Source organism: Gossypium raimondii, chromosome 3, assembly GCF_025698545.1.
Source record: "Gossypium raimondii isolate GPD5lz chromosome 3, ASM2569854v1, whole genome shotgun sequence".
Taxonomy (NCBI): Eukaryota; Viridiplantae; Streptophyta; class Magnoliopsida; order Malvales; family Malvaceae; genus Gossypium; species Gossypium raimondii.
The window spans coordinates 25,827,436-25,852,164 of NC_068567.1; the positions used below are offsets into that span (position 1 = coordinate 25,827,436).

At 32.2% G+C, this 24,729-nt stretch overlaps 1 protein-coding gene and 1 long non-coding RNA gene across 3 annotated transcripts; both read left to right on the forward strand.

The window, feature by feature from the left end:
• The first annotated feature begins 2,196 nt into the window (after positions 1 to 2,196).
• LOC105793945 (mannosyl-oligosaccharide 1,2-alpha-mannosidase MNS1) lies at positions 2,197 to 22,604 on the forward strand. 2 transcript variants are annotated; one of them, XM_012622862.2, is made up of 14 exons: positions 2,198 to 2,567; positions 3,231 to 3,278; positions 3,655 to 3,786; positions 4,676 to 4,788; positions 14,254 to 14,319; positions 14,476 to 14,647; positions 16,438 to 16,527; positions 16,808 to 16,932; positions 17,015 to 17,080; positions 17,730 to 17,838; positions 17,929 to 18,027; positions 18,870 to 18,950; positions 19,028 to 19,198; positions 21,989 to 22,604. In XM_012622862.2, the coding sequence occupies exons 1-14, from the start codon at positions 2,409 to 2,411 to the stop codon at positions 22,229 to 22,231; spliced, it is 1,674 nt and encodes a 557-aa protein (XP_012478316.1). In that variant the 5' UTR covers positions 2,198 to 2,408; the 3' UTR covers positions 22,232 to 22,604. The 2 variants fall into 2 exon arrangements, with proteins under 2 accessions (XP_052484185.1, XP_012478316.1); XM_052628225.1 differs by lacking the exon at positions 3,231 to 3,278 and having other exon boundaries at positions 2,197 to 2,567.
• Positions 8,222 to 8,817, forward strand: LOC128039767 (uncharacterized). Its single transcript, XR_008194345.1, has 2 exons — positions 8,222 to 8,291; positions 8,606 to 8,817. It is a non-coding gene; the product is annotated as an uncharacterized LOC128039767 (long non-coding RNA).
• Positions 22,605 to 24,729: the final 2,125 nt, after the last annotated feature.

Below are 24,729 nucleotides of genomic sequence, written 5' to 3' on the forward strand. Positions count from 1 at the left end.
GATTTAGTGACCTTGAACCACTATTTCTGACACCATCGAAAATCAAGATGTTACAATCTAATTTTGCCCTTTTAAGTTAGAAGCTCAAGTCAATTTGTTAATATCAAGTTTAACTAACACGCCTCAAGGTCATCTTAAGCTCATGATGCTCAAATGCATCAAAGTAGATTTGATCATGCCCTAAAATTGAGGGTACTAATGATAGCATTGAAGGTAGTTTAATAAAAAAATCACCCTTGAGATTGACTTTTGTGTAAAAATTGGGCTTTGTCAAACAAGAATGGTGCCTTTTTTACATATCACTCCAAATGTAAACAGAATTTTCTATTTATATTTTAGGTCAAACAAATCTTGCATGAATATTTTCATTTGAAAAATTCGGCACAAAGGGCACAAATTACACAATTACTACTTGCCTGTCACACTCTTAGCTTTCCATAAACATATATATACATATGAAAGAAGAATAAGGGCAATAACTAGGAAAACATGCTCCTTTTGAACAACTTTCAACAGCTTAAAAGACTTAAAGCTTTAAGTCATTCTTGATTCTGTTACATTGCTCATAGAAAGAAAAGAGAGAAATGTTAACATACGTGACAGTTTAGCTTTTAGCATAAAATAAGATCAGACCATGATAACCATCAATCAAGAAATCAATTCCAACTTTTATTCTATTGAGAAACATTACACATAAAAAGAGAAGATTTGTGAGATAAAAAATTATCCTAGGCGATCTCTAAATGAAATCATGAAGTGACAACTATTACAAATCCATTCTTAACATTTTAACCAATTCAATCCGAATAACTAACTAATGGTACAATCTTATCAAAATTAAAGGACAAAAATAATATTTTAGCATATTCAATGTATATTAGAAATAACAAGGACAGTTATACAACACAACTATTTTGACATTTTTGAAGGATATTTTTTGTTGTTAAGGCATACTTCAAAGCAAGTTAGATGTAGTAGATTGACATAAAATACTGGTCTAGGACAATTTACGATTTATGAAAGTGTTCGGTTAGAAAAATCAGGAATTTAAAGGGATTACAACTTATATGAATTGGGATTGAGACTTAAAAGCAAATAAATGTTTAATTCTATTAAGGTTTAGTCTCAGAAGAGAGCCACATCAGAAAGGAAAGTAGCAAGGATTGGTAAGCGGCCGAAAAACCAAGATAGAACTTGTGACACCATTCTTGTTAACTTGAGATTATAGTAGTAAATAAAGAGAAAAAATTGTGGAACAAAGAGGTGCAAAAGACAGCTTTCTAGGCATCGACCCAATTAACCAAAATATTCATAAATATGTTAGTTAATACTTATAGAAATATAAAGACAACATGGTATTTATATTAGACTATAATTTGACCAACTGGAACTAGGTTCCTATTTAAAAAACTGGCTAATAAACAAATAAAATATAATTAAGATACAAAGAAAGCAAACTTATGCTCCCTCGATCCAACGTAATTAGCTCTCAGGCCTAGAGGTTATATTACAGTACTTTACATGCTACAAATCATAATACGAAATTTTGCATAAAAATCTTTAAATGCATAACAAAAGAAGTAAATAATTAAGATCTTTCGCTGCTTGCACCAAACATAAGAAACATGGCAGAGTATGCAATTCAAAGCCCTAATTTTTGGATTTAGAATAACATAGCAGTAAAAAGCTTACCCTTTGTTTCAAATCTAGGAAGAGTTGATGGCTTCAAGGTAATATCAATTGAGGAAAAGAAAAAGAAGAAAGAGCAAAAGATGATGGCTTCAATCGAGTGATGTAGGTTTCCTATGTAGCCAAAGATAAAAAAGTGAAGCGTTTAAAAAAAGAGTACCATTATCCTTAATAGAGATGGAAAGGAAAGGAAGTTATTGGTGAGACCGAGGAAGAAAGATAATGGTTCCAATTATAACGTTTTCATCCTCTTGATAAAGTTGAATGTCTAATCAATGATAAAGAAAGGAAATGACTATAAAGTCTTTTCCCTCAATAAAACCCTATTCAACACAAATTCTAATAGGCCAACACAATAAACCAAACATTAATTTAATGATAGGTCCGCCAAATTAGGCTGTAATCCGTGCTTCTCAAACCAAACATGTTGTTAATGTTATCACTTAGACTACTCTATTTCCACCAAATAGACTATTCAACACCACTCTATAAAACTGAAGTCGACCTTTTCATAACCAATTCAAACCAGATAGAGTCATTTTAGTTTTATTATTTTTCTCTACTTAAAACATTTTTCCCTGTTCCTTTGTCTATTTCTTCCTTTTCCATTTTCAGGTCTACCGGTCTTCCTCCCTTGTCTTTCAAGATTCTCCTTCTTATTATTTATAAAATACTTTTGTTTTTGAAGATCCGATTCTTGTTTAAAGAAAAATTAGATAATGGCGAGGATTAGATCATCGTCATCTTCGAGTAAATTTAGATACTGTAATCCATCGTATTATTTGAAAAGACCGAAGCGTTTGGCTTTGCTTTTGATTGTTTTTGTTTCAGCTACTTTTTTCGTTTGGGATCGTCAAACTCTCGTTAGAGAACACGAGGTAAACTTCTTGTACTTTTATTTTTTATTCTTTAATTTTATGAATCGCCGTGTTTTCTTCTTTCTGTTTTTGTTTATTTTTTTGGGAAAAATAAATTACTATCTCTTAAGTTGATGTGAAATCGAAGGAATTGGATTTTTTTAAAAGGAAGGAATTAGATTTGTTAGACCATGAACGGGGAATAATCGACTGCTGATCTGTATGCACTAATTGCTACAATTCTAATATTGTTACTGTAATATAGACGGATTTTGGTTTTGAATCGAGAGCTCGTAAATTCGATAGTATTTCTTTTGTTTTTTTTTTTTGGTAATTTGATGTTGGTTTTTGTGAGGACGAATTGCGGTTTGATTCACTATTTTATAGTTAGGAAATTAGCAGAGGCTTTGTCAAATTTTGAATGTGTAGAATCTTATAAAGCGTTTTCTTTATGCATTCTTGCAATCCTGATTTTGTTGTTTTTAAAGATTGGAAGTACTAAAAGTATGGTTTTTATGGATTTGATGGCTTAAAAATTGAAGTAGGTATTTGTTATGAATTTGCGACAATGATAGGTGAACGCTGCTGTGTTCATATTCCTCATTTGAAGTGGATACGCACTGGCTATAGGAGATATATTGTTTTTAAATGCCTATGTATAACAAATTTCCTACTGACGTCCAGGTTGAAGTGTCCAATTTAACTGATGAAGTGCATCGATTACGAGATATGGTAAGAGCAACTTTAGTATGCTCAAGTTAAGCATTCTTTTCCACACTTACTAAAAAAATGTAAAAGATCACATTTTGCATTCGTTGATTCTTTTTTTTCCCCTTCCTAGGAGGGGCTTTTGGACTTATTTCTCTTGAATGACAAATTTGTAGATGAATTTGTTTGGAGACTCTAGATTTAGACATTCTTTTTTAATTCACTGTCAACATATTGTAAAAAATGGTGGGATTAGTGATACATTTATTATATTATCTGTTTTTCTTCTTTTATTATGTCTTCATGGATCCCGTTCTGTCATGTTGCTCTCAATATATGTTCCAGTGCAGTGAGTTTTGGTTAGATTCATGGACTGAGTATTAACATTTGGTTATTTCAGCTGGAGGAATTGAAGAGTAAGGCAGTGCCAAATGATCCCGTTGAAATGCAAAGAAGAGAAAAAGTTAAGGAAGCTATGGTTCATGCCTGGAGTTCATATGAGCGGTATGCATGGGGCAATGACGAACTTCAGGTATGAGCAGTTGTCCTTGCTTTTTTCTAGCGTACCATATTTTTGGTCATCTTACCAAAGTTATGACAATTAGAGTAACAGTTAACATGAATGATTTTCTCTACAAACTAGGGCTTTCTGTGCCAAAATTTGCAATCTGGTATTGTCTTCATAATCCGTAGCTATTGTCCTTGCTTTTTTCCTGCTTATTATATTCTTTGTCACATTAGAAAAGTTATGATAATTAGAGTAACAATCAATACGAATGATTTTCTCAACAAACTAGGGGCTTTCTGTGCCAAAACCTGCAATTTGGTATTGTCTTCATAATTTGTAGCTATGTGTTCAATTTGTGCATAAGCATTAAGTTCAGTTAACTCGAATATCATCTCAATATGTTTGCCATACAAATTCTACTCGTTAAAGCTTGTGTCGCTTGCAAACCTTTAGGAGTTTACTTGAAGAACTTAAGTGATTGATTTCGTGAGGTTCATAGGTCCTTGCACTCCAGTCGTATGGGAAGTGATGTGGCTGTTGCATTCATTATCATTGTTTGCATGAGTTTTTGTTGGCAAATAAATGTCACGTAAAAGGAAGTGTCAAAGAATTGAATGTGAACAACTTTGAGAATAATTCAAAAGTGCAGTGAAGTAGAATAGAATGCATGTTGTCAGTTTGGCCATAGTTATCAACTTATAATTTCTGAAAAACATTGGATGATAGGAAACAAAAAAGAAAAATCTTGGAATTTATGCTTACGAACTTCAGCTTGTTTAAAATATGACATTTGTTTGATATAGGCAGACTTATTTTAAGTCTAAAACTGATGCAGATATTTCATATATTAAAAGAATCTGGATTGTTCTTCATAATGATGCTCATTTTGTATATTTTTTGTGTCCTACACCAGCCTCAGTCAAAGGATGGTGTCAATAGCTTTGGTGGTCTTGGAGCAACACTAATAGACTCTCTTGATACTTTATACATTATGGGTCTGGATGAGCAATTCCAAAGAGCAAGAGAGTAAGTTCAGCTTTCTATATTCAATTTTTTTCTTTTTTGTTTTTGAATATAAGGTTTTGTTTCATTGTATGCTAGATTGTATCGTTCTTTCGTCATCTGTCAAAAATAGCTTTTAAGTTTGAATTTTTGTTTACTTGTGCTTGTGATTTGGATGAAGTTGTGTAACTGTAAGTTTGGCATTAATGTCATGCTACTTTACCAATGAGGGGTTGGCAACCCACTTGTCATGTAGATATACCATTTATAAGTAGTTATATATGTTGTTTTGCTATATTAAACATTGAAAAGGGAGCAGGGAGTGTTGCTGAAGGAAGGCATGCTTGTTTTTATTGACTTGTTTCTGTAGATTATCAGTTACTTGAATAGCTGCTTTACTTTGACATAGCTTATTCTTTTGTTCTTTGGAAAGCCATAAGACATAAGTCAAATTAGAAGGTGCTTGGCAAGTGATTTAATTTGGTTCACACTTCATTTTTGATTTTCGTGTGAGGAATTTCTGGAAGTACTTTGAACCACATTCTTGTTTTTAAAGGGTGAATGTTGAAGGTATATGACATGAGCTTCACAAGAGTTGGTTAGAAAAGACCTAGACAAGCTGGCTTTATATTTGAAACTAGGGAGGAACTTGAAAATGCTAGATAGAAAAAAGAAAAAAGATTCCAAGCTTCTTACGCACTCAGGTTTCATAGGATTTGCACATAAGGTTGATTACACCATTCAAATAATGAGATCTTTTTGGAAAATCATCTCAAGTAGTTCTCCATTAATTGAATGAAGTTGCACATTCATTGAAGGATGGTTGGTATGTGGTTATTGGCATATAAAAAACCAATAAATTTGCAAACCTGATAAAATTTTCACCATTAAACCCAATTACTAGAAAGCACACTAGATGGTATCAAGTAATAAATTATAATGAAATAAATTTATTGAATTAAGTATTTCGAGGATCGAACCCACAGTGAAGAATGCTCTGCTGAATATAATACTAATAAAATTACTACACTTGAACTATTCTGTACACTTAATACTAAATCTAACAAATCAACTAACTAAATGACGGGAACGATTAAGGGTTGGACTAAATAAATTAACAAAGTGGCAATCAATGACATAAAAAGCATTGGATTGATAATTATCTAGTAATGGGTATTAGCAACCTATGTTAGATTAATAATCCTTTTGGTATAACAACTCGGATAATCTATAGCGCTAAGGTAGCTAAGTTGGTGTATAGCTTATAGCCTCTTTAGCAACCCCTTAAATTGCTGCATATCTTAATAGGAAATAACAAAGAAACTTTAGCTCTCATAGACTTTCCTTTAATGTTGGTCTATATCTTATAGATTAACGTTGATAATTGGTGCATGTCTTAACCAAGATTGGATAATTTAATAACTAGGTCTTTAGAGTGAACTCTAGTATTTGACTTGGTATGCAACTAACCTGGCATCACTCGGTTTGATGAAAATGCAAAAGCACAGTTACCTAATTATTTAAATTTTACAAATTAAAAAATAATTATAAAGGAAGAATAATGATATTAAATATAAATAATATAAAAATATTCAATATAGATATAATTAAATTTATAAATATTCTTAATATAATAAAATTTTAAAAATATATTAGAATTAAATAAAATAAATTTTGAAATAAAATTATATAAAATTATAAGGAATTAGTTTTAGAATCTTGAAAACCTTAATACAAATAAAATTTCTTTTCCAAATCTCTCATCCAAACACATCTTAAAGAAATCTCAAAATATAAATAAAATTGTATAGAAAACATTTTTGACAGTTATCTAACCTAATCTAAAGCATAAGAATTCTAAAAATGACTTCTCCTTTCTTCCTTTTCTCCAATTGCATTATTTTTGAGCTTTTTTAGGGTAGAATTCATGTCCATAACGGAAAAGACTAAATTGCCTTTAGCAAAACTATGTTGTTTTAGTAAGTTAATTGCAGTTGATGGGTGCCTAGGTTTTGGCTTGGTGTGCTAGCAAAGGCAACCTATTCTTCTTTTTTATTTTTGCCTAGAAGGTAGCCTATTCTATAATATGAATTCTTCCTTTTTATCTTTGCAACTTGTTTTCTTGTTCCACGTTGTTTTTTACAAAGCTACTTAAACTTACAAAAGACCCTAAACTAATCCTTGAAAAATAAAATAGGTTAAAAAACTTTTAAAAACTATCAAAAACATGTCAAATACAAAATTTCTAAATTAAAACAAGAAAATGCAAAATTAAGCCAAAAGAAATACTAAAACAATCTGAAAACAGCATTCCACCTCGTAACTCACTCTACCTTATGTTGCCTTTGTTGGTTTCTATTACACTTCCTTTATAGGGCTTACTTGAAGAAGGAATTTTCTTATCATTGTAATAGCCTTGAGAAACGACAGCTGCTCTACTAGATAAAGGTCTCCTTGCACCATAGTGTAAAACCTTTTCCTCAGCTTGTAAGGCTTGTTAAGCATCTTCTAATTATAGACGTCAATCGTCTCTAGTTTGTCTCTAATATTTTGATCCAAACTTGCAAACATCAAGCTATTAGCTGTTCATTAGTTTCATTCAAACCAACTCTAATGAACTGCTTATTAAATTGTGTAGTGATCAATGGACTCTCTAGTATGTTTGAGCACATAAAATTCTCTATAATGTTCTATAGTATAGTTTTCTGGCAGAAACTATTCCTTTTCATGTGCTCCCAACTATTGCTTGCTTTCCTTGACGTGATCATTGTTCCTTAACTCTTTTCCACCATTGAAGTGTAGTGTCTTTTAATTTCAATTTCAATTTCATGAATAGAATCTTTCAAGGTTCAACCATTTGTTTTTATAGAAGGATTTGAAACTGTTTGGGAAAGAATTCATGTATAGTTGTAAATTGGATATTTAGCTAGGTGTCTAGTTTGTCAATAGTTATTTTTTTTCCCTAGTGAATTGATTCCTAATTTATGTAGCCTATAACTTTATAATAGTTTACTTAATGAATTGGATAATTTATGTTGGAACCCCTATAATTAAGGATAGAAATCTTACCTTATTACTATTAGTTCTCTTGTAAATAGAAACTAATCTCGATTCTCGATTCTTAGGAAATTAAGATATCAATTATTGATTCTTAGGAATTAGGATTTATTTCCTTTAAAATGATTATTTCTCTCTTTATAAATCAGTAAATTAAAGCAGAGAAATTGAACTCAATTTTTGCTCGAGTTTTTCATGGTATCGAGTTTTAGGATTCATTCGATCCTAATTTTTTTCTCTAATTTCCTTCCTAAAAATTCCTTGGTTTAGTCCTCCAATGGGTGATATCAATGAAAATTTCTCTGGCGAGACATCACAAATAATTCGAATATCAATCAAGGAATCACTCAAGGTGAAATTAATTCCTCCACTACTGCGATGATGTTCTTGACGTTAACCAAAAACAACAGTTGAGACTTTCCATAAGATACTTGGTACTCCCACTACTCATGGATCTCTAGCCACTCAAGGTATTGCCCTCAACATTGCTTTTGAATCTAATAATCAATCTCCTTGGATACTCGATTCGGGCGCCTCCGATCACATGACAGGTGACTCCATGTTGTTTCACACCTACACTCCTTGTCATAACAAATCCCGAATCCGCATAGCTGACGGTTCTTACTCACTGTGTATGGAATAGGAGAAGTACAAATGATGAGAGTTTTCTCTCGATAAAGTCCTACATGTCCCAAACTTGTCCTGTAATTTACTTTCAATTAGTAAACTTACTAAGGATGAAAATGTTCTTGTTGAATTTTCTGCAATTGGTTGTGTGATACAGGAACAGAAATCGGGGAGGATGATTGGCACTGTTAAAGTTGATGATGGACTATATATTTGGAATAAAAACAGTACACAAGGGGGATTGGCTCTATCCACTTCAAAAGAGGACACTATTATGTTATGGCACCGTAGGTTAGGACATCCAAACTTTGTGTATTTGAAAAAACATCTTCCGCTGTTATTTCGAAATAAAAGTATTAGTTCCTTGAAGTGTGAAATTTGCCAATTATCTAAACATACTCGTGTGCCATACCCATTAAAACCACATATTCAGTCCCAACCTTTTTCGTTAATCCATAGTGACCTATGGGGAGCTAGCCGAGTGAAAAATATTGCAGGGGCTAGATGGTTTATAACATTCATTGATGATCATACTAGGTCTCATTGGATCTATCTACTCAAAGAAAATCAAACACCCAAAGTATTCCAAAATTTTCACTCAATGGTTCGAACCCAATTCAACTCTACCATACATACCCTCCGTACTGACAATGGGAGAGAATACTTCAACTCTGTCTTAAGTCCATACCTTTCTGACCAAGGCATTATACACCAAAGCTCTTGTCCTGACACTCCTCAACAAAACGGGATCTCTGTGAGAAAAAATGTCATTTCCTTGTTGTGGCTCGAGCCATAATGTTCACTATAAATGTTCCAAAATACTTGTGGGGAGAAGCTGTCCTCACTGCCTGTTATCTCATAAACCGAATGCCATCAAAGATCCTCAATTTCCATACACCTCTAAATACTTTTTTAAAGGCCTTCCCTCTATCCCATGTTCCTAATCTTCCAGCCAAAATATTCGGCTGTAAAGCTTTTGTCCATAACCATCAACCAAATCAATCCAAACTTGATCCTCGAGCCCACACCTGCATCTTCATTGGATATTCCCTACACAAAAGGCTATAAGTGTTACTCACCAACATTGCTTGAATGTTTGTCTCTGGATGTTACCTTCTTTGAAAATGAACCATACTTTGCAAGATCTCATCTTCGGGGAGGTTTTAATGAAGATGAGACCCTTAATACTCTCCTCATTATACCTCCCGGTCCTACTACTACTATCACAAACAAACCTATCCAGATTTAGTTGTTGTTTCCACAAAGCAAGAATTTAACACCGTCCTTCCCAATAACAATACCTCCACCAAGTACAACAACCACCGATCAAGGAAAACAAAGAATCTGGTTTACTCCGACGGAATCGTTCTCTTGAAACTGATACAGCAGTGCCAATTACATCTCCAACCGAGGACTGTTCTGAAACAGAAGTCCCACCTCCGTCACCATCCATCTATCTTCCAATTGCAGTTCGAAAGGGTACAAGGAGCTGCACTCAACATCCTATTTCTCGGTTTGTATCCTATGGAAATTTATCTAAGTCTTACAAAGCTTTTGTGACTAATGTTGATTCTGTAAAAACTCCAAAAAATATAGAAGAGGCTCTTGAATCAGCTGAGTGGAGACAAGCCGTGATGGAAGAAATGAAGGCCCTAAAAAAAAATGAAACATGGGAAGTCTCGGATCTACCTAAAGGAAAAAAAAACCGTAGGGTGCAAATGGATTTTCACTACGAAATTTAAACCCGATGGCCGTTTAGACCGATACAAAGCTCGACTTGTGGCTAAGGGATTCACCCAAACTTATGGTCTCGACTACAACGAGACGTTTGCACCGGTTGCCAAGCTAAACACCGTTCGAGTCCTGCTATCCCTTGCTGCCAACCTTGATTGACACTTGACTCAATTGGATGTAAAAAATGCTTTTCTCAACGGGGAATTAAATGAGGAGGTATACATGGATTTCCCACCCGGGTTTGAAGAAAACAAAGGCCAAGTGTGTAAGTTGAAGAAGTCCTTGTATGGGCTGAAACAATCTCCACGAGCATGGTTCAGCCGATTTGCAAAAGCTATGACTAGCAGAAATTACATTCAAGGACGTATGACCACACCATGTTCTACAAGCACTCGAAAGAGGGTAAATCTCGCATCTTTATCGTTTATGTCGACGATATAATATTAACAGAAATGACTCGGCGAAATTTTGAGATTGAAAGAATTTCTTGGTACAGAGTTTGAACTTAAAGACTTGGGGAGTCTTAAATATTTTCTTGGTATGGAGGTAGCAAGGTCGAAAAAGGTATCTTCATTTCCTAAGGAAATATGTTCTTGATCTCTCGTCAAGTTGGTTTGATGGGCAAGAAACAATTTGAAACTCCTATGGAGTTTAACCTTAAATTGGGAACTAATGAGGATGGAGAAGAAATCGACAGGGGAGATATCAACGTCTAGTAGGAAGACTCATCTACCTATCTCACACTCGTCCGACATAGCCTTGATGTGAGTGTTATTAGTCGATATATGCATGCTCGAGGAGAAGCACTGAAGCTGCGTATAGAATACTAAGATATCTAAAAGGAACTCCTAGTAAAGGCACATACTTCAAGAAGACATCACAACCAAGCGTGGAAGTTTACATCGATGCAGATTATTAGGTGTTACATTAATGATAGACGGTCTACAAGCGGTTATTGTAGTTATGTTTGGGGTAATCTTGTGACGTGGAGGAGCAAAAAACAGATCTGTGATAGCACGCAAAGGCAGAGGCGAGTATCGAGCACTATCTCATGGTATATGCGAAGGAGTTTGGATACAAAGACTTATGAGAGAACTAAAAGTGCCTTATACTGGACCTATGAAGATGTCTTGTGACAACCAAGTCTGCTGTCAAGATAGCACATAATCCTGTGCATCATGATCGGACCAAACATGTGGAAATAGATCGTCACTTTATAAAAGAAAAATACACTCGGAGAAGTATGCATCACCTACCTACCTACTAGACAACAAGTTGCGGACATGTTAATTAAGAGTTTGAACGAAACATGTTTGAAGAACTTATTGGCAAGTTGGGTTTGATTAACATTTACACTCCAACTTGAGGGTAGTGTTGGAATCCCTATAATTAAGGATAGAAATCTTACCTTATTACTATTAGTTCTCTTGTAAATAAAAACTAATCTCGATTCATCGATTCTTAAGAAATTAGGATATCAATTCTTGATTCTTAGGAATTAGGATTTATTTCCTTTAAAATGATTATTTCTCTCTTTATAAATCTGTAAACTAAAGCAGTAGAAATTGAACTGAATTTTTTCCTCTGAGTTATTTCAATTTATTCCTCGATATTTGTACTTTTCTAGTTGGCATCAATGATTTTTTTTCCTTTACTCTTCATTCTTTGCCAGCATGTTTTATGTGGTCCACTACTATTCTAGAAAATCTTTCCTCCAAAACAATAGTCGATCCTATTAAGACTAGCATAGATTTCCACATCGTTCAAATTATGACCATTTGCTTGAATGGTGATAATTTCCTACACTAATTTCCTATACTGTTCACAACCTATTCGTATGTACATTAGAGGACGCGAAATGGTGGGATACTTGACAGGTGAAAGGAAGGCTCCTTTACATTTGTTGCACAGTATCAAGGGCTTGTTGAGAGACTTCCTTTTATGTCATATACACAGCCAAGTCATAGCCTTTGCTATAAGCGTGATTACCCAATTTATGTGCATGGTCATGAGCATTTTGATGCTATTTATAGGGTTTTATGGTATTTAAAGGGCACACTATTGGTTTTTCAGTGAATTGTTAGTGCGACAGAGAATAAATTTCGACGATTCCACCATGAATCCATTTGTGAGATGACAAATTAGGGATAGGAAAGAGTTTAAAATATACATTCTCTTGTTTTTGAGTAGTTAAGTTTGAACCTTTGGTTGACCCAAACCTTTATATATGCTTATTTTGTCAAGGGAAATTGTAGATCACCTATCCTTTTCAATAGTATAAAGCTCAAGATGCACCAAGAGGGGATGAATTAGTGATAGCAAAATTTTGGAAAAAAGATAGAAAATAAAAATGACACAATGATTTATAGAGGTTCGGCCTCAATTATTTATTTCCACTGCTTTAGCTCTTCAGAACTAATGACTTCGCAAATTCACTAATATCCCTTTTAAGGACCAAATTTAACCTTTATAACATTATTTTTCGATGGGCGAGGTAGAGCCACTTCCTCTTTTAAGGTTTTCTACTAAAGAACCTTAAATAAACCCTCACAAATTTGAGAAATGGATAATCAAATAAAGAATACCTCTTAAAGGTTGATATACAACAATTATACTCACCAAAATGAATATATAACATTTAAAAGATTGAAAGAGAATGAAACAACAAGCGTGTAAAAGAAAAGTATGAGAATTACAAGTGAAGAATTTGGTTTTTGCACAATAGACTTTATGAACTTGTTTCTTGTTATCATTATTAAGTCCTTGAACCGTATTTATACCCTTTCAAGTTTGGAGATGTTAGGCACAAATTGGAGCAGTTGTAGCATTGAATTTACGCATTAATTGCGCTCTGTAGAGGACTTGTGCCAATACAAGTGTTTTGGTATCAATATAAGTGCTTGAAAGTATAGTAGTTGGAGCTTGTGATATCACCACAATTGGGCTTGTACTGCTACGAGTCATAGGGAAAAATGAAGAAAGCTTACTATTAGACGTCTGTCAATAGAACTCCTCCTAGGTATCAATACAAGTCTCAAGGAAAACTTTAAAAGTAAGTTGTGGGACTTGTGCTACAAGGCCCCTAGGGTATGGATACAACTCTAGTTGTATCAATACAACTGGGCCTTTGTTGTGGTACAACTCCCTTGAAAGCACAAGATGGCTTATTGTTAGACTTGTTTCAATGCAATTTATGAGTAAATTTTAGAGGATATTTTTCAAATTCTTTTGGAATTTTAACTTATAAGAAATATTTTAAAACACATTGGTCCAATTTATTAGTATCATTTGAAAATAATTTTCTAATATTTGTCATGAGTTTTGCAAGTTTGATTTAGGAGAATTTTAAGTTAAATTTTGTTATATCAAAACATTTGAAAATCAAGGCTAACAAATAAGAAACTCTTAGATTGCTATACTTTTAAGTCTTGAATATGCAGAACAATGAAAATAGATATGGGGCAAAATCTAATTGGTTTTCATGTCATGTAAATAATTTTCGTAATTTATCTCCCTTCACGTTTTAGCCTTCTCACTTTTTTTGTATGTTTGTCAAGTATCTTTCAGCATGCTTAGCATTCATTCTTATGCCACCAAGATCCTTGATTGAATCTATATATCTTTCTTGTTCTTATCATTTTCTTTTAGATGCTCACTTTTTTCTTTTTCTTTTTCCCTTTACATGTACTAGTTTACAAGGAAACCTACCTGTATGTATCCCCCGAGTTGCCTGTGCTAATACCATAGTTCTAGTTGTCTATGCCAACACCACTAATTCTAATTGACTATCGTTTTCTTATTTTGATTTAAACTATTTGAGTTGAATAATGTTACATTTGATTGTCACACCATGCTCCCCTAGTCAAGATATATAGGACTGTTGTATTTAGGTCATTTTTATTATGTTGAACTATCATCATTGGTGTTCTAGAGAGCATGGAAGCATCAAGTGCTTCAACCATTTTCTGTTTTTCATTAGTTCACAAGTATAAATAACATGCAATATTGTTTTCCTAGAGGGGGTTATTGTTAAATTACTATTGATAGGTGCTTTGGTGCTACTGTTTGCAGGTGGGTTGCAAACTCATTGGATTTTAACAAGGACTATGATGCCAGTGTTTTCGAGACAACCATAAGGTTGCTTTTTTAGTTTATACGTGCATCAGTTCTTCCATTGAGAAAATCTTGAGTTATTGTCCTTTTTCCATCTAAATAATTTTTTTCTTTTGTTTTATTTTTAAACTGACCGTGATATCTGACTATTTGTCCTGCATATTCTAATTGAAAATTCAGAGTTGTAGGTGGGCTTCTTAGTGCATATGATCTTTCAAGGGACAACGTTTTCCTCGAAAAAGCTAGAGATATTGCAGATAGATTACTACCTGCTTGGGATACTACTACTGGGATCCCTTATAATGTTATCAACTTGGCTCGTGGAAATGCACATAACCCTGGATGGGCTGGGGTAATTTTTTTGCCTTGTTGTTGTTTATTAGTATTTACACTCCTTGATGCTATTGCACTGAAAGATTTTTTCATATACATGATAAGTTAGGTTGCTTAGATTATGACTTCTCTAGCTTATAATAGTTGGAAGCTTGTTTTTCTATTGTTGGACCAACAAGTTATGGCCCCCATCCAATAGCCATCTTTTTATAATCCGAACCATGATTACTAAGCATAGAAAGGTGTGCACCTAGCATTAGTGGCAAATTAACAAAGATGCCTTGCTTTGGGCAAGGATGTTTTTGACAATGTGCATGCTTTTGCACCTAGACACTTTTGTCAAAGCACATAAAAGCATGCACAACTTAAGTGTTCCTTTGGTTGCTTTAGTTTTTAGTTGTTTTATTAGCTTTACCTTAAAATAAACGAACAGTGCAAATGCACTTTAAAAGAAATACGTGTATGGTTATGTGCAACCTCTTATTAAATCTGGAAAAGAATGAAAATGAGCTAGCATATGATGGTGACTTCTAGTTAGTGTTGTTGAGATCGGTGCGGACCGGTTGGTCTGGCGATTCAACTTCCTCCATGGAGCCGGAAATTGAAAGAGCTGCTATGAACTGTTTAAAACCTAGGAAACAGAATAAATAAAACAGGTTTAATCTAAATAGAAGTCAAGATTTGGATATTTCAAAAATACCTGACATCCATAAGAAGTAGAAAAACGACAAAAATAAGGGAAAAAGTTGATAGTATAGATCTAAAATTTATCTACTTTTCCAAAATGTTGAAAACGTTTCTTGTTTTTAAGTGGTTGTTTGGCATAAACAAGAAATGAAGGAGAGACGAGACTCATGAGGTTGAAACTTCCCCTGATAAAGATTTCAAATTTGTTCTCTAAAGGGTATTTTGGCAACATATAATGGGTGGGAGAGATTAGAGCGGTGGGGAGGGGGTGTAGGAGAAGAAAAGTTTTAATGGAAAAAGTGGAAAGGATAAAGGAAGGGGGAGAACTGGAAACATGAGAAGGGAGATGAGATAGAGAGGAAAGATTTCTATTGTATTCGGTTTTGATACAGGTGATTTTTTGCAGTAATATTCCAAGGGAAGAAATTGGAAAAGTGAAGGAAACCTTAAAAAGGTGTCAAATGAAATGATATATTCTTGGGTTTTATTTTGTTTCTATGTATTGTATTCGGATTTGATAAAGGTTATTTTTGAAGTAGATATATAGTTGAACTAGGAAGTGGTGGTCTGACTGATTCGAGCACCAGTCTGGTTCTTACAACATTGCTTTTAGTTATTATTGATAGAACTTAAACTTCAGAATAGTTTAACTGATTGAATGGATGGAAATAATTTTTTAATGCCAGTTAATAATATATATTTTAAGCTTGTTAAACAATGTATGGAATTTTCTATCATCATGTGACTTTGGCTGATGTAAACAAATCCTTTTGCACCGGACATCACTAACACTGCTGAAGACTTAGTGGAACATGAGTTTGGTTTGAGTGGCATTATGCAAAAGTATTTATTTAGTTGATTTCTCTAATTGAAATTAAATCCCAATTGAATTTGACTTGAAACTATTATTTGTCTATCCAACAAATGAGACCATGTGCCGTAGAGATTATTCTGTCTATTTTTGGCAAGTAACTTGTTAGGTCTTTCGTTGTCCTTTATATGGTAGTTTGTCGTTTTGCTAGTAGAAAATTTACCTCCTAAGCAGAAATCTCCTTTATTTGAATTTGGGGCTGGTATCACATATTTATTTCATTGAGTTTACTTTTTCCCTCTGTTCCCTAGGGTCAAAGTATTCTTGCAGACTCAGGGACTGAGCAACTGGAGTTTATTGCTCTTTCTCAAAGAACAGGAGATCCCAAGTATCAGGAGAAGGTATACTCCTTTCATGCTTACATGTGTGTATGTTACAGACCTTCTTTCTGATTGTTGTGGTAGGACTGCTTTATTGATATCAGATATCAGACTTCAGTATGGTGCTAATTGCTATAGCCATATTTTAGAAGCCTTGTTTTTTTTTTGTTTTTTTAAAAAAAAAAATGAAAGTTTATGCTGAAAGGACCACCATTGGCTCTTTTGAGGGGAAAACTTTTTGTTCAAGTGCCTATTGGTTGCCAAGGTGGATAATTAATTTGCTCGTCTTTTGATGCATTAGGTGGAGAAGGTTATAGTTGCGCTTAATAAAACTTTTCCGGCCGATGGTTTGCTTCCCATCTATATTAATCCTGACACTGCAACTGGTTCATACTCCACTATAACCTTTGGTGCTATGGGTGATAGGTATTTACCATTTGAAAATCAGCCTTGGTCAATTTTTTTTTTCTATTTGAGGTTCTGCATAATATTAATAAGTTTATTGCAGCTTCTATGAATATCTGCTCAAAGCCTGGATACAGGGAAACAAAACATCATCATTAAAGCTTTATAGGTGAGATTCCATCATCTCTCTTTTCTCTATTTGCATTTTTTGAATTGCTGCTATTAATAGCTGCTTATGGTTATCCATTGGATGTTAAAATCATATTTCTTTAAATGTTAATACTTTGAAGGAGCTTAGCCTCCTTCCATCCTGCATAATCAAGTTTATGCTTAACATAAGATTTCTGAAATCAAATCATTGTTCGCTAAGTGATTTTGGGTTTACTTGTGCTAATTTTATTCTAATTCCTTATAAAGAAAGCACATTTTGTTGTTGGCACATCTTTAGGCTCATGCAGAATATGACAAGGTTCCAATGCATTCTATTAATATCAAATGGATGTCACTTCCGACTTTATGTGCGTGTGTGTGTTTGGATCTGAAGTTAGTATGAAAATAAAATGAAAGACTTGGTGAAGGATAAGTTTCAGGTGCTTGAGATAAATCCTTAGGGGACTTTCTACAGACTTTTGAACACACACACACACACACAAAAAAAAAAAACTGTTATAGCTTGAACAAGAAGCAAAATGTTGAACATCTTTATTGATGAATTTGGTTTTCATGCTTTAAGCACATTGATTTTAATGCAATACTCAGCATTTTATTTTGATTTAGCTTTCTGATAAGAGAACTCCATTGGGGAATGTTGGATGTAGAGAGATGTGGGAAACATCAATGAAAGGTCTACTAAGCTTAATTAGAAGATCAACGCCATCATCTTTTGCATATATCTGTGAGAAAAATGGGGATTCACTGACAGACAAGGTAATATGAGTTACTGTGGCTCTAGTGTGGCATTGTTATTTTATAGTTGGATTGTTTCACTTCTTGCTTTGACATTTCATATTTTTGCAGATGGATGAATTAGCATGCTTTGCTCCAGGAATGTTGGCTTTAGGTTCATCTGGTTATGGTCCTGATGAGGCAAAGAAATTTCTTTCACTTGCTGAAGAGGTATTTTTAATGGCTTGAAATACTAAGCTTAAAATGCTTTCACCTTGATCATGCTACTGAAAAATGTTTATGTTTTTTCTCGGATGTTCCTTTGACAAATGTCAAACTGGTTCTGGGACAGAAAGTTGATGCCATCCATGAGATCAGCAGATGACCAAGGTTGCTGCTAATTTTGTGAAGGAAAACTCGAAAAAAATAATAAATAAGTGTTCCTTTAATGGTTAAAACTCAAAAAAGCAGTTTCATAACCTAAGCCTTCATGTCATTCCCAGCTTTAAGGAGGAGTAAACTGGATAGGTTATGATTGTGGCTTGCTGAAAGGAAAATCAAACTAATTTTTGCTATAAGGTTTGCAATGTGAGGAGGATTCTTCATGCCTTTTTATCAAAGAAATTTTGTCCCTTTGTGCAAATTGACACCCAGCAATGAAATTGTCCATTTGATTTTTTTTTTTTAAATTGATAGATGTCTACAATCAATTTATTATTTATGATGAACTTATTGCTTCTCCTGTTGGCACTGTAGATTACTTTCCTCGGTATAGGCACATTTCCTTTCATTTTTCCATGTAGCATTATCTTCTTAAATGGAGTCCTAGGTATAGTGTATGGTGATTAAGAGTTTGATTAAGAGTGTGAATTGCAGTTATCTCGTTTATTACTGATTTCATTTAGGGAAAGTCATGTAAAATATAGTGTCTTCATGTGAGGGTGTAAAATGGGTGGCTTTGAGCACACATGAGCGGTTTATAAATATGTTGGGTTCCTGATACTTGGTTACCCCTGTATGATCCATTTAAAGAGCAGCTGATCTTCAGCTATTGATTTTTTTTTCTTATGTAGCTTGCTTGGACCTGTTACAGTTTCTACCAATCCACACCAACAAAGTTAGCCGGAGAGAATTATTTCTTTAATCCGGGGCAGGTAAGTTCCCACTATTCTAGTGATATACGTGCTCTTATCATATTATATGATGACAGTTATAAGCGTAAACTTTTCAGGACATGACAGTGGGCACATCCTGGAACATATTGAGACCAGAGACAGTTGAATCACTCTTTTATTTGTGGCGCTTAACTGGTAATAAGACATATCAAGAGTGGGGTTGGAATATATTTCAGGCATTTGAAAAGAACTCCCGGATAGAATCTGGATATGTTGGACTGAAGGATGTAAGTTCTCTGTCAAAACCCCCAGCACTATTGTTTATTTATTTATTTTGTGTTTATATTTGTACTTTTGATCCTTTCAAAGATCACAGTTTTTAATAAAAGAAAGAAGCAATAAGATGCTCAGCAGAGCATTTTGGTACTTTAGCTAGATTGGTCATAAGTATATGCTTAGTGCCTGATTACTTTCTTGTTTCCTTTGAAATGTTAATTTCTTTTTTTAGCCCCCTAACACAGTGTTTGGGTTGAGGGGAAAGGAAAAGTACAAAGGAAATGAAGGGAGAGGAGAAATTATTTTGTTTTAGCATGCTATATAGGCTAACTAAGAGAAAAGCATTATCCCTCTAAGTTCCTTGAAACCAAATTTTCATCATCCTCCAAATTGGGAGAGATAGAGCTTCTATGTATGCCATCAGATTCACAAACATACAAGTTTCTTTTATCAGGTAAATTTTTATTAAAAAATGACCTATAATGTAAATGGCCTAAAAAGATTTAAACTTAGTGTCTGATATTGAATATGAATTGGAACATCTTAATCCCTATTTGTGTCATGTCATATTGACTTGGCATTATACTGTGGGTGAATCTTGTTTGCGTAATCTAAGTTTTTTGCTTTTTGTTTATGAATATTTGAATCTGTTTGTGATGTTTAGATAACAAAATATGAATTGTTTCTTTTTATTGGCATTAAGCTGATGAAACCTAATAGTTTAGGGTCCATATTAAAAAGTTGTAATGTGAACTACTTCCATGGAACTTTTTCTTTGGGCAGTATGTTTATTTTATTTACGTTCCTTTCTAGTGTTTGTCAACAGTTTTACATATTCATCCTTGTTATATGGCAAATATATGTTCAGGATTTATAATATATTTATAAGCACGAGTTTGAAGAAACTTTTAAACTGATGATAATACTCTTTATTGTTAATTATATTACTAAATTGACATAAGAATAATAATTTATTAGTATTATTGTGTGATCATAATAAAAGAATATTAATTAATATAATAGTATATTAATGTGAAATTAGTTAATTTGGTCATATCTTTTAAAGGTTGTACTTAAAAGAATAACATAATTTATTATTAATTAATAAAATTATCAACTCATTAAATATAATTGGATAAATTAAATATAATAAAATAGAATTTTATATATAGATATGATTTTATTTTAAATATGATAGAGATTAATAATGTTAAAATCAATTTTTATAATTAATAAAAATTAAATGTGTGAGATTAACATTATATATATATTTAAAGGTAGTATCAATATATTGGTAATCTAATCTATAATGTATAAGTTTATTTATTTATTCTTAATTTATATTTTAAAACTCAAGAAAATAAATATGTTTTATGATTAAATTAAATACTAATTTTTATAAATACTAATTGCGTCTAACCAAAATCGATTTGATTCAACACAAATCTTGACTTAACAAATAGTATGATTCATGTATATTTGAGAAATTAAGAGAAAAATTGATTAATTAAGAATTAGTATTTTGTATTATCTATATTTCTCATATTTTTAAATCAATAAAATTACATTCCTAACAAATTATCTATATAATAATTATAACTATAATTATAATTATTTTATTAATAATGTTTTAATTATCAATGTAATAGTTATTATCATTTAATTAGACTTTGGATCTATATTAAATTATACTTATTATTCTAGATTAATTATAACTTAATTAGTGTTATTTAGCATTATAAATATATGCACTGGGAAGACATTTTATTCAAAATAACATCTAAAACTTATGGAAAAAGCATATTTTAGCAGTATTTAATAGGTTTTGTTTCCATCATAAATAAAGATATGATTTTCATTATTATTTGAGTTGTTTAGTTATTATTATTTAATATTCCATAATTTACTATTATTTAGTTTTAATAATAGTGACTATCATTTTCCATTACGTTTCAAAGGCAAGGAAGTATAAAGTAATGGCTATTGTAGGTGAAATTTCTACTCATACTCGAATGAAAATTTATTTGATCTTTATTACTTGATATTTTACTATAGGTTGTTTCCCTTTTCTTTATTTTCATTACTTTTAAAATGTTATTTTATTTTCGTAATTATTTTTCAAAATTGACTCTTATTATAAATTAGACCAATTCATATTCAAATAGGAAAATATATATTTTTAATAATTTTTTAAAAATAAACACGTAAATCTAGGTGCTACTCATGTGACATGGGAACTAATTTTAAGAAAGGTAGATAAGTTTGTTTTTCATTGTTGTTTTTTGTAATTTACTTTCTAGTGTTAAAAAGAATAGAATATCTAAAATCTAATAACCGAAATTTATGAATGTTACTGGCCAAACTTATGCTGGGGAAGTTCTTTAGTTTGGGTTCTTTAATTATGGCTTAGATTATGTTTTTATTTCTTGATTATATTTTTAGTTTGGTTGATGTAGTTTCCTTTTAAGAATAGGTTTCCTCTTTTTTGTAGTTAGACCGATCCTTATTTGAAGTATGAAATAATAAAACCCTAAGAGCAGAATTGATACCAAAAAGAAAGGGAAAAACCTAAAAAGATTTGGGTTTCTCTCGAAGAGTCCAAAGATTTCAGTTTCCTTTTGATGAGCTAAAAGGTTTTAATCTTTCTTTGATGAGCTGAACTATCAATCACTATAATTCTTAACGGTAGAAAATTCTTCAGCGACCAGTATCTTCTAGGATATTAAATTTTCCTAACCCCATCCAATGTTTGATGTTTATTGTTGTCGTGATTCATTTATGTTATTTGATGGTTTTCTCAGGTTAACACTGGTGTAAAAGACAACAAGATGCAAAGTTTTTTTCTTGCAGAGACGCTGAAATATCTTTATCTTCTTTTCTCACCACCTACCGTCATCCCATTGGATGAGTGGGTATTCAACACAGAAGCGCACCCTTTACGAATCGTTAACCGCAATGATGCAAATCTTGCAGCATTGGAAGGGCAACATAAACCTGTGATCAAAATACGAAGCAGGAAAACTGGTCGATTGGGTGGTAACTAGGATTTGTTTCCAGTTTATTGTTCCTTGCTGAACTATGAGATTTTAATCCTCAAATAGACGACAAGCCTTACTTTATAATGATATCATTTCTTGAAATGGATAGAAGAGTGACTCTCTAGTTTCTAACAGAGAAGCGTGCAGCTCGACCAAATCCTTCATTCCAGGTTAGTGTAAACTGTTGTATCATTATATTCACGTGGATTGAAATGCCTGTATGCTATCAATTTTACCTTTTTAAAATGGATATTTAGCATAGAGCTAAGGCAACAAGTTTGCAATCATTTCTCCAGGATTTTTCTAACACAAGTTTGACGGGCGTTGTGTAAAAGAATGTTATTTCCCAATATTTACAATTTGCAGTTTTACATCTCAACTATTGGTCATCCAAAACCAATTGGTTCATTTTTTATACTATTTTTTCCCGTCCTTTTTGGTCCTTGAATCAATGATGTGATTAGACATGTCCATGGGTTGGATTTAGGCTATATAATCAGAAGTTTTTCAAATCTTTTAATCAAGTTTTGGCTCGAGCTGGATTGGCAGGTTTGAATTTGTTAAGTTTGTTGTCTAAAGCTCTACTCTTATAGGTCAGGTTATTGGGTTGGGTAGATAGATTGATCTAGGTATATCTATATAATAATCTATATAAAGTGTACGATTTTTAAATTTCAATTTTAGCCTTATTTTATGCCTAAATATGAGGTTTGATTTATATACTTTAATTTCCAATATAGTTTTGTTCCTATTTCTTTTATAATGTTATTAGTTGTCCAAATAATTAATATTGTTAATTTTTAATTAAAATGTTATATGGTTATATATAATTTGAATGTCCTCGAGCATTAGAATCGACACATTTTTTGGGTTCGTTATGCTCTTTTTTATCATTATAAGACAATGGTTTAATTTTAGTTTAGATTCCTAAATTATGTTGAGACTTGAATTTAATTCATGTACTTTAATTTTTTTATATAATTTGGTCCTCTACTTATTAACATCATTACTTGGTCTAAATATATTTTAATTACAACAATAATGACATTTTTCTTAAAAATATTATCCCACAAAAAATTATTTTATCGTAACGAATTCAAATGGGTGATTTTAAGAAAATGATTTACAAACATTTTCAACATTATTTTTCTTTCATTATTACAAAAGTGAATGCTTTAAAAAATTTAAAATGTCATGCTAGTGAATGTAGTAAAAGAATTTTAACAATGATAATAATTTTGTTGAATTTTAAATTTTGTAAAATAGATGGAGTAAATTTTGGGAACCAAAGCAGAGATTAAGTTTTGTATAAATAAATAATTAACTCAACACGAAGCATAGAGTTATACCATTAGAGTTGCTATTGAATTGATATTGGTCATATCGGTTGGTAATGAATCACTTCGGTCCTAATTTGACAGCAGGTGGATGTTTTGTTTGTGTTTTGGTCTCTTTCTGTTAATATCGACTTGTACTTTATATACTAGTTGATACAAAATTTGATGTTTTTAAATTAATTTTTAAATTTTTTTTATCTTAAACATTTTAATTTTTATAATTACATTTAAAATTAAAAGTTATTAAATTAAATTATTGAACTTAATTAATAATTTTTAAACTTATATTTACAAATAAACATATTTATATGGATATAATTGAGATATATTTGCATGTATATATGATATATAATTTCTTTATCAAAATAATATATACAATATTTAATTGTATATATAATTTATCAAGAAACTAAAAATGAGATTGTTTATGTGAAAAATATTTAAACATAAATAAATTTGAAATGGTACATAGAAACATGCCGATACTAGTATGTGCTAGTATCAAGACAAAAATGGTACACCCAACAATATGGTATTGACTACCTTGGGTCATACCTATGTAGTTTAAATTGGACCGGACTGAACTGATCAATTGTACCGGTTGAATTAAAAATTGATCGGTATATTAGTCCGAATGTAGTTGTTGAGTAGTTCTAATTGCAAACGACATTAAATCGTTATTAAACTGTCAATAGTGAATCGGATGAATTAATAAAAAAAACTAGCTAAACTGGGTTTTTTTATTTTTGGGCCAAATTTTATCCAGCCCAAGTTGGAAAAAAAATCATTACACAAAATCAATTGGTCCAAACAAAAAAATAACACCAAGCCCAATATGCCCAAAATTAAATAAAAAGGGAATAAAAAAAAAACTAATTTGACAACATGACCAAATAATTCCTAATCAAATTACTTTATCTTCTTGTTTGAGTATTAGATTATCAAGATGTAAATTCATGGGACTAGAATTTTAATCTAGAAAATTGCACAGCCATGGACAATTTTTTGGGTTTAAATCCACCTAAATCAACCTTACTCTAGAAAAATGATGATTCTTGAGAAATTCTCTAAGGCGTCGAAACAAAGCGAAAATAAACTCAAAAGAGAAAATAAGTTAAAAAAAAACAAAAAACAAAAAAGTCACAAAAAAACAGCACACACCAAATG

Coding starts and splice junctions, on each gene's coding strand:
- LOC105793945 (XM_012622862.2), top strand. CDS start 2,409: ATGGCGAGGATTAGATCATCGTCATCTTCGAGTAAATTTAGATACTGT. Junction 18,028..18,869: donor TTCTTTCACTTGCTGAAGAG/GTATTTTTAATG, acceptor TTTCTTATGTAG/CTTGCTTGGACCTGTTACAG. Junction 18,951..19,027: donor ATTTCTTTAATCCGGGGCAG/GTAAGTTCCCAC, acceptor TAAACTTTTCAG/GACATGACAGTGGGCACATC.